Genomic DNA, 10,289 nt, shown 5'->3' on the forward strand with positions numbered 1-10,289 from the left:
TGAATCCTCCCTACATTTTCTCTGAGGCGGCTAACCATTTGCTGTATATGATCCTCTGAAAGCTTTCTAGGACCTACGGAGGCGGTTGGGCCTCTCTTGCATCTGGGCCACTACATGTAATGGAACTGGCCAAGTGGTCTGCCTTGCTCATCAAGTATGCTATCATTCCACATGACAGGTTGCTTATCAATCTCTTCCAAAGAAGTTGGGGGAGCTCTTCGAAGAGTAGTTCTAAAGCTGTTCCAAGCTTTCAAAATAGCAGCCATAAGAGGATAGGATGGAGACCTGAGGGGAGCTGAAGTAAAAATCCACTTGATGCTGTCTATTGAGTCTCCACTTGAAGATGGGGTACATGCCTCTATGCATTGAATAAAGAAGCCCTTCAAGGCTCTTTCCTAGGCATAATATCCCTTACCACAAACTTGCAAAGTTAAGGCCCTGCACTGCAAGTTTGGGTCTTTGTATTGAGACCCCTTCCTTTGTGGAAAGGATCAAAGTCTCCCAAGCCACCCTTGGCTATATTGTCTGCGGCACCATCTAGCCCATTTCACAAAAATTTCTTTATAGGCCTCTTGAGTTGAGTATTGCAATCCCTAAAGCTGCACTAGCAAGAGCAAACATACCAAGCTGTGGCCAGCAAAACTTGGTTAACAACCACCACCCTGGAAGCTAGATCTAGTTTGGCTGAACTCCAAAAAATGAATTTTCTCTCCTGATGCTCTCCAACACTAGAGCAAATTGCTGTGAAGAAGACATACCCACACCGACGTGGCATCCCAATATCTGACGCTAACACCCCTCTGAATCCGAGTAAATCCAAAATCATCCGCTCAATCCTTGTTACTAATCCAAAAGCCATTTGATTTGTTCTAATTAATGTGTGCACCAGCTGCAGTAAGAAACAAATCCAAGGCTGCCGTGAAAGAAATGAGAGTCCTAAGAGTGGCTTTCAAAAAAACAATAGTGTCAACCGCCAACTCGCAATCAAGGAGTTTCTCATTATGTCTCAGGGGCAGCTTGAGCGCAGAAGTATCAGCTTGTGATCTAAGAAAAATGCTCATAGCTTCAGCCCACAAATAGAAAACGAAAGGGGGCAAGAGGACATCCTGATAGACTGATCTAGGACTATGAAATCTCTTCCTTGATCCGTTTGATAAGCACCTAGTTGTGGGTTGATTTGTAGAAAGTGGAGACCCCTTTAATCTATGCATTTGAGAATCCAAAATGATGAAGGGTGCCCTCTAGAAAATCCTAATCTACCCTATGGTAAGATTTTTCAAAATCCAATAGTAGAATGGCTAGTTTCTTGCCGCTATGCATAGTCCAATTCGAAGCCTCTTAAAAAGAGAATATATTATAAAAAAATGCTTGTGCCATGCACAAATCCCGTTTGTGTATAATGTTAAATGAATGAGATCCGGAAGAAAGGGCTGCATCCGTAAAATAATTGCTTTCGCCAAAATTTTGTATAAGGTGCCCAAGAGAGTGATAGGCCTCTATTGTGACACCAAATTTCTGCAACCTCCCTTTGGAATGAGATGGATGAGACCCTTTGTGAGTGAGTCATGCATAGCACCAGAGTCCCAAACGCCCTGCACGGCTAATGTAATATGATCTCCATCTCATCCCAACAGGCGATAAGGAAGGATAGTGGAAGCCCATCCGAACCCGAACACTTGCCCTTACGGAGAGCAAGAAATGCAGCCTTGAATTCCGTATTGGTGAAAGGCACATCTACGGAGACCCTCATATCTGGTTTCACCAATAATGGAATATGTTGCAAATATGGGACCTGGCATCATTTATAGCCGGTGTATCGTGATCTGTTATAAGAAGGGATGCATACAAATCCGTAGCTATACACAAGACATCATCTGATCTGAGTAAATAATATGTGACACTCTCTCTACTATGTCTTGGGCAAGGAGTAGAGTCTACCACCCATCTGAGTCTAGAAAGACTCTTGTGCATGAACGTCATACTTTGCTTTCGATCTAGCAATGTTTGCTGATGAGCCTTTGCTGCAGCAAGGCATCTCTGACTCCAGGCATCTGTAGGCCGTTTCCACTCTTCCCTCTTTAGGGTTGCTAACTGTTGGCAAATACCAAACTCTTGTTTGAGAATCTCATGCCTTCTAGTACTAGTGAACGAATGATAGGAGTCACTAATATCCGAAAGGAATGCTGCCATATGTGAAGGGGACGGCACTCCGCCTTGCCTATGAGAGACCCACATTTGCAATACTGCCTTAGTGAGGTCCTCCACTACAAAGAAGGCATCCAGAATCTTGAGACTAGCAAAGTGACCTCTCCTATGAGGCGCGGAAATACCACAGGAAAGTGGTATGAGGTAGAAACCCGAGAGGAATCCCTCTTGAACCACTTGTATCCAAAGCCGAATGGTTAACATAAAATTTGTCAATGCATGTATGAATGGGCATCTGAGGTCTCCTGCGTGACCACGAGAACTGAAGAGACTATGATGGAGTGTGGAAAGCATTACTCAACCAAATATCCGGGCCGCTCTACTAAAACAAGACCTAGGCTGCTCTCTTAAAAGAATGAATGCCTCCTTCTCTACCCTCCTTCCTATCTGAAGGCAACTTTACTGTGTTGAAGTCACCTCCAATAACTTATGAATCTACAATGGGAGCCCAAGAGAGAAGTTCCTTCCAAAAGACACGGTCCCCTCCATTGTTCCAACTAACATACCTCATCGATGGGAGGATGTAGCATGGAACACCGTACCTGCGGGCCACCTAGTGGTGGAAACAAACCCCTCCATGGGGAAGGCCTCCTGCTCAAAGAGCGAGGGAGGGAACTAATTGGAGGAAAATCCATTGGGGAAAGAACTTGTCCACTCGAGGAGGAAGACATCTTGTAAAAAAGAACACAAATCATTGCCTCACCAAAGGTGAAGGACACAAAATCCTCCTCAGGAAAGTCTGCTAGATCCACTAGGGCCAAAAAAGAGTTTCTGAAAATCTTCTGGTGTTGGGGTACGTAAAATCCCTGTTGTCAAAATTGGAGAGACGGTATGCACAATCCCTTCCTTGGTTAGTTTTTTGAGGGGGAGACGTGGATGAAGAATGGGCCTACTCGGAAGAACCATGACCACAAAGATCTCTTGGAGGAGCTGCAGTACTGTCAAGGTGAGGAGCTACAATCGAGGCAACGTTTGGAGCAGCAATCAGAGCAACATCTATAGCTATAATGTCCTTAGCTGAGCAAGGGGTAGCCTCAGGTACAACTCTGGTCGCAGATCGAGGAGGATCATGCGAATCACTTAGAACACAAATGTTCGAAGCCTTGATCAGGGTTGGGTCTGGGATGAGTGAGTGCCTTAATCTACAGGTGGAGGGACGCGGACACTAATCGGAACTCAACGGGAGATGATGGGAGCAATAGGTGCCAGTCGTGAAACACGTGTTGGGGGTGTGAAGGCGGAAAACACTCTGTTGAGGAGGTATATTTTGTCGAGGCCGAGAGGAGGAGTTGCTTTTTGGGCCTCTTTTTCTTTCTTGGGCAATCCTTGGCAAAATGCTGGGTCCTACAGATCTTGCATTGGTCTTATCTATAGTTTGGGAATGATCCTGGATTCATCTAGGTATATTATCTACAGTTTGGACCTTCTTATGACGATGCCTATGATGGGTTACAATTCTTTGTGCAAAAGTTGTCACTTCCTTTGATTCTTGCTAGTTGTTGATGTCCATTCTTCCTTGTGCCACACAAAGCCACAAAAGGATTTAGCACAATTTTTTGTTCTTATGGGGTGACGTGTTTGAATTTCTCAAAGGATTGCCATTGGACATAAATTAGTATACAACACACCATCAACAAGCGTACCTTGGATCACCCCCTCCCTACCCTCCGCCGCCTCTCAGCCCTCCCGCTCCCCTCCCTGCCTGTCCTCCTCTCCTTGCCTCCTGCAAGCCCGCTTCCCTCCTCGCACCCCTTCCCTCCTCCCCCGCCTCATCTAGTCCTCCCCGCATCCCCTCCCTACCCCCTGCCCCCGCCCTCTCTCCCTTCTTTCAGCCTCCCCCCCTCCGCCTTCTTTCCCTTCTCTCCTGCCTTCCTCCCTTCCTCAGCCTGCTTCCCCTTCCTCCTCCTTCCAGCCCCCCTTCCTTTTTCCTTTCCTTGGGATGGATAGAGCTTGTAAAATTGTTTGATTCAGCCTCTCATCCTCGATTGACAAATGGCGCATTCAATCGATCCCCCTCCACTCCCACCAGTTGCAAGAACATGCACAATTTCAAAAGAAGAGTTGCTGCAGCTTCAAAAAGATGTGGAATAGGAGTTTTCCACCACTTTTTTCGCTCACATCTATGGATCCCACCCTTCCAAACTTCAAGCCAAAGATTGGATGCTTGTGGCTTTACCTTCGAACCTCATCCCATGCCTTAAAGATGCTCGTTTGTTGGGACGTGGTTTCTTTCAGGTGGTCTTTGATCCTCCAGAGGCTACAAGTACTATGCTCAAAGCCACCTCTTTGCACTTGGGTTCTATAAGAGGATCTTCTTGGGACCTTTCACGCTACGCTTTGACTTGGTAGAGGTCTTTTCACTTTTCATCAGGTCCCCCGAGCTTCCTCAGGTTTATCATCGACTCCTTGCCTTCATTGGAGCTACATTCGGAGTGGTCAGAGAGATTCCTCCCCCCCCCCCCCCCCTTCCCCTGATTTACCCTCTTCAATAGTAGAGGCGGTCAGATCAGATAAGGTCTCTAGAGTTAGGGCTGTCGTTGATGATCCTAACTTATCCGATGACCATATCATGCTCTAGTGCCCTGATGGTTCTTCACTTTCTTGGTGCCCATTCTTGGGTGGAAGAAAGACTGATAATCTGAAGTTCCGATGACCAAGCTTCTCACTACAAAGCAGGTGGGGGCTGAACGGATGTATGTCATCACGGGAGCATTCATTTGATGGTGAGAATTGGTGATGAGGGGATAGAGGTGCATGCTCAGGTGAGCCCCTCTTCCCTTTGGGGAGCCTCTGCAAAACTTGGGATGTAACAATTATTACCTTGGGGTTTGCTGGATGAACCATGTTCTTGGCTCTTATGAATATTCACTGTGATATTGTACGCCCGCCATCCACACTGAATCTCCATTGGTCTTGCATTCTTCAAGGTTATCTTGCATTCTTCAAGGTTTGCAACTCTTAAAGATTCAAGATGGTTGGGCTTGCCTTTATTTTGGGAGAAGAAGATACATGTAACAGTAACAGTAGCACATTTCAGAATTCTTTAAAGCGATACAATGTGCAGACTGCTAGCTCACCTAACCCATGATGTCAAAAGCCTGCTTTGCGGAAGCGTGATTTTTGATGAATTTCTCAATCATTAGCGTGTTTAGTAGTCACAAATCACCACACAAGAGATGGGCTTAGAGAGAGTGGGATAATGACTCAGTGACACCGCATGAGAATGACCCCCTGCCAGGAATACGTCTGGGTACTTTTCTTTATTCCAATGATACTTGACTTGAATACAATACCACTTTAAATCTTTCTAGAATAACAGACACATAAAACAGCTATGTAGAAATTCTCTTCAACTGGAGTTCACGAGTCCACTAATATAAATTAATACAGTAAGTTAAGACCTTGGAATAAGACTCGCAACAAGGAAGGGCTGAGTAGAAACCTTCAAGGATCTGTAATCAATCTTCCACGTCAGCTGTGGAACAAGCACTTTCACTTTTAGTAATATCAATATCCAACAATCTGATGTAGAAAATCTACTCTTGTTTATCCAAGCACAACTGTAGAACCAGATTACTATCCCAAAGTGCTAGAAACGATTAAATATGAACCAAAACACAATCCAATGTCAAATCACAGCAAGACCAAAACTCAATCCAATGTCAAATCTCAGCAAGACCAAAACTTTATCCAAGACCACAGCTCACAATTGCAAGATAAGCTGCTGTAGCAAACCACAACTTGCTTGGTCCAAATTGTGAGTCCAATCTATGTTGAAGCTCAGATCTGCAAAGTGTTAGCTTTTGCTCTGTGTAGCATGTGTTTTAAGATTGAAGGAAGGTGTGCGAGACGTCAAGGTGTCAAAGCTATGTGGCTGAATTAAAATTTTGACAAGGACGACCTTCAGAGGATGATAAAATTGTGATAGGAGTTTATAAATAGATGCCAGATACTCCAATCCAGCTGTGGGATCATCAGACAACATGGGGTTGGCTTCTAGATGGCTGGAATTTAAATTGCTGTGGTAGAAACAAACGAGAAATTAACACTTTGTGGCCGTTGATGCATATGGGTTCAGCAAATAGGTGAGAAATGTGCACAAATAGTTTTAGCTTAACCAACTAGCACCATTCTCCTCCAAATTTTCCTTTGTGTCATTCATCCCTTCCAGCTTGCTTCCAAGGTCCTTGGTCAACATCGATGGTAGATTTGGTGATCTTAGATATTACACTTAACGGAAAAATCATTGTGGTACATCCTGCGGAGGAAGAGTGAAGTGACATTCTGAGAATGCTACTTGGCGGTTGGTCCAACCATGCAATGCTAGGATTACAAGGAATTTGATGGAGGTGGCCATTGAAAAAACTTGCCCTCCTATTCTTTTGGTGTGCTCATTAGCTGAAGGGGCCGTTGGACTAGTGATGCCGTTGCTTAGTGCTAAGTGGTGCCACCTATGCGCAGAGAGAGTTTTGTGGGGGTTCTGCTTGTGTCATTGCCCAAACCAGCTGATTGCCATTCACCGCTCGACAGCCAGGTACAATTACAGCTGTAGTGGCCTGTGGTGTAGTCTCCTGGGATGAGTCCCTCAAGATGCTCATGTTTTCTATGCAAATCCACGAGATGGCATCATGTTTTACAATCAAAGGTATGTGGTGTTAAAGATAAAAGAGTATGGGCTATAAGCTCTCACTCTTCTTCACAGCCTTAAACCTAATTCGCTCTGTTACAGGTGCATTTTTTGCTGACATTTCTATCTCTTGGAGCTCACATCACTCTCCTATGGCAGCTTTCTCACATGAACTCATGTACTACCAGACTCTCTTGTATTTTTGCATGTTCAATTCTGGAAGGGAAGCTTGGAACCCTGAATTTCAGAGAGCCATTTGAATGCCTAATATGAATAGCTACATCTTCCCTGACCTTTGAATTGCAAGCTGTTGTTTTCCCTATTGCTTGCTCCCTGAGGTTTTCCTGTTCTCTTTTTGCATAAGTGCTTCGAAGTACATGGAATTTAACGAATTGAACTCCCACTCTGCTGTTCATCCATCTCTTGCTACCCTACTTGAAGAGTCTTGGTGACATGCCTTTTTGTCTTAGGCTGTCAGCCACAGTAGGCATTTCGAAGATTTGGGTGTCATATTCCTCTCGCTTGGTGTCATTTTGGTGTGTTTCTATCAAATATGCAAGTATACAAAGGATATGTGCTCTGTCAGTTTCATGTTTTTAGCTTCAGCTGGTTGTGGCCTGTACATGGGCATGCATGTGTAGTGCAATTGTGCATATAGTTGATGCAAGGCTAGTACACCGGACTTTTCTTTGCTCTTAAGGTATGTAATGTGCTGCTAATCTTGACTTTTTTGGTAGTGACACTGAGGCGGCTGTTTCTTTTATTGACGAATTTGTTATCATGCAACAATGGTTGCAAGCTAGGGCTTCGCTTTCTTTGAAAGACAAAGCTGAAACTAACATTTGAATCAAGTATTGCTTACCAGTCAATATATTGGAATGGAAAGATTATGACCTGTGCTCTGCATCATTGAATTTTTCTGTTGGAAATCTTTTTTAGACCGTTTTAAAGTGGTAATAACATCATGTTCTGACTTTTCAGACTCTAAATCCACAACCTTTTTGGATCATCGATCCTGCAAAACTGTACTGGATTCCACTGGCAAGCCCTGCTCTTCGAAGGCCTAAATAAATTTCAAGTATTCAGCTTGAGGTAATTCACCTGCTTTTAATGAACTCAGTGCCTGATACTTTTGTGGCTTCATTTGAAAATGGATTCCTCTATGCAGGTCGCATTGCAAGGACTGTGCAGGTTATTACTCTTGTAACATGCTAGCGGAAATTTCTGCCATTAATACTAAGTACACTCAGTGAGTGTGACAAACAGTTCCCATGCTTTGGGATGTGTTGGTCTATAGCAGTATATTGTCATCGTGCAGTTCACGTGGGAAAAATGTGACTCTGCATTATATATGAAAATGTTATTTATCCTTGTGTTTTTTCTATTGTACCCTTCATTGGGGAGTCCTTGGTGTTCCTGTCACTAAGGAGTTTATTAATAGAATGCTCTTTACTTTGGAAAAGAAAAAGGAAAAGAAAAACGAAGTTTTATTTATTTATCCTTTTATGACTCCATGATAGTTGCGGAAAATGTGATTTGAGTGTTTGCATGTTTTTTCACAAATTTCTTTTATAAACAGTAGCTAACTGTTTGTTGAAGGTGTCCTGTGAACAGATCATGAAGCATTTTGTTTGACGTTATATGACAATTGAAATTCTTAGCATCTTCCATGAACATTGACAGGAGAGATTGCGTTCTAGTTTTTAGTTTGTAGCTGTCAATGAATCCCAGTATGCAGCTTCCATTTGGGATGAGACTTGAAACCGATTTAGAGATACTGGTCCTGCAATTCTCAAATTTAAGTGAACTATGCATAATTTGTATGTGGGCAGTCTTTAAAAAAAATTTCCCATTCAACCAGCATCCTAAGTTTTCACTATGGGCATCTGATGCTAGTGCCCCCGTTTTTTGTGTAAGTATTCTTGTCTGCTTTTTAGGCTGCAGGTTTTTATGATCTTAATTTGTGGCTACACAGCATTTCACATTAAATGGACAAAGTAAAATGATAGGATGGCTGATAATGCAGCCTGTGGATTTCAATTCCCTTCTTATACAGGTGGACATGATACTCGACTAGTTATGACTTAAAAGCTATAGAGGGCATCACACATTTTTACCACCTTTTCTTGACAAGTTTTTGCTAGCACATAAGGACGTGAAGCTTTGGCGGCTTGAATTGCATCTACTAGAGCCTAATGGATCCTAATTATCTTTTTAGAAGACTCAGGTGGATCTCTTGATGAAGTATGAGAATAAGGTGCTTTGTGCAGTGAATAAAGAGTAACAAGGTCAGCCTAATACACCCAAACAAATTCTACTTCAAGGCGACCTGGCGTTTTCACTAATCCTTTGCGTACCTGCAATTCTCAATAGTGGCAATAAAGACATGGGAAATAGATTAGGTCGTAGTAGCCCCAAGGATATATGTTGTGAAATAGCTATATCTAGTATGAGTTGTACTCTAACTTGAGGTGTAGGTGTCCAAGGAGGGTGGGATCTTTTTGGGTGGAAGGGCTAGACTTGCATCTAGTGGGAAGATTGCCGTGATGCCACCAATGCAAGCCACGGAAATGGAAGATTTGTCTGTTATATTTTCATTTCCTATGTAGGTGATGAGTCTAGCATTATTATGGTGAACCACCTTGATGTCATAATGCCTAGTGAAGGAATGCTTGATATTCATAAATTTTTGATAAAACTTGAAGAATTGTTACCTTCATGTGTACGAGGAATAAATACATGCTTACAATAGACCAAGAAAATATAACTATTATCAGTAAAGTTTTTTTCGTAATTAAACTTAAACAAGGTCGTGCATTCATACGCTACTTATAACCAAAGGACTCATTCAAAGTCTTTCTTTGAGTTGATTATACCTAGTTTGTTCTGAATCACTACCAAGCTCAACCTTAGTTCCAAGTAACGAGATTTGAATACATGCCATGGGTTGCCAAAGCATTCCATAAAATATCTTAGAGGTACATCGCATTGTATAATTATGTGTATGATACAAATCTTTTGTTTGTATTGCAACCCAATTTCGTAGAGCTCTAAACCTAAAATGGAGCTTTGATGAAAACAACATACGGTGAGCTTTAGAGATTTGTCGTTAGTCTCATTATTAAGCTTGGGTCGAATAATGCTTGGGTCGGGCCTCCTAATGTTGAAAATTGTTGTGAAAGAAAAAGTGTAATGTTTTTTAGGGGCATCACCCATTCCCTTCCTAGTACTCTTTATTACGATCAAGAATTATGAATGCATAGGAAACAACCAAGTCCAATGGAACTTGTCAACTTCAAACAATCTATGATTGTTGAAGGCAGGCACCAACTCATAAGAGCATGCAATAGAGGAGATAGACATTAGCTATACAAAATGCACATTATTTTCAAATTCGTAATGAACATTATACACAGAATATTGAGCCCCAAAATTAGTTGAACTTCAAACTATGAAG

At 42.7% G+C, this 10,289-nt stretch overlaps 1 protein-coding gene across 3 annotated transcripts in view; it reads left to right on the forward strand.

Annotated features, from left to right (window-relative positions):
• LOC147892019 (putative MYST-like histone acetyltransferase 1) overlaps positions 1 to 8,309 on the forward strand; it is a 65,494-nt gene extending 57,185 nt beyond the window's left edge. Inside the window, exons 12-13 of one of the 3 annotated variants that reach the window (XM_087388103.1) lie at positions 7,814 to 7,924; positions 8,001 to 8,309. In XM_087388103.1, the coding sequence (XP_087244229.1) occupies positions 7,814 to 7,903 (90 nt within the window). In that variant the 3' untranslated portion in view covers positions 7,904 to 7,924; positions 8,001 to 8,309. Of the gene's footprint in view, positions 1 to 7,813; positions 7,925 to 8,000 lie in introns of those variants that run through there. The other 2 variants (XM_087388102.1, XR_015542425.1) reach the window with 2 other exon arrangements.
• The last annotated feature ends 1,980 nt before the right edge of the window (positions 8,310 to 10,289 follow it).

Source organism: Dipteris shenzhenensis, chromosome 17 (genome assembly GCF_047967505.1).
Source record: "Dipteris shenzhenensis isolate YYH24624 ecotype China chromosome 17, Dip_SZ_1.0, whole genome shotgun sequence".
Taxonomy (NCBI): domain Eukaryota; kingdom Viridiplantae; phylum Streptophyta; class Polypodiopsida; order Gleicheniales; family Dipteridaceae; genus Dipteris; species Dipteris shenzhenensis.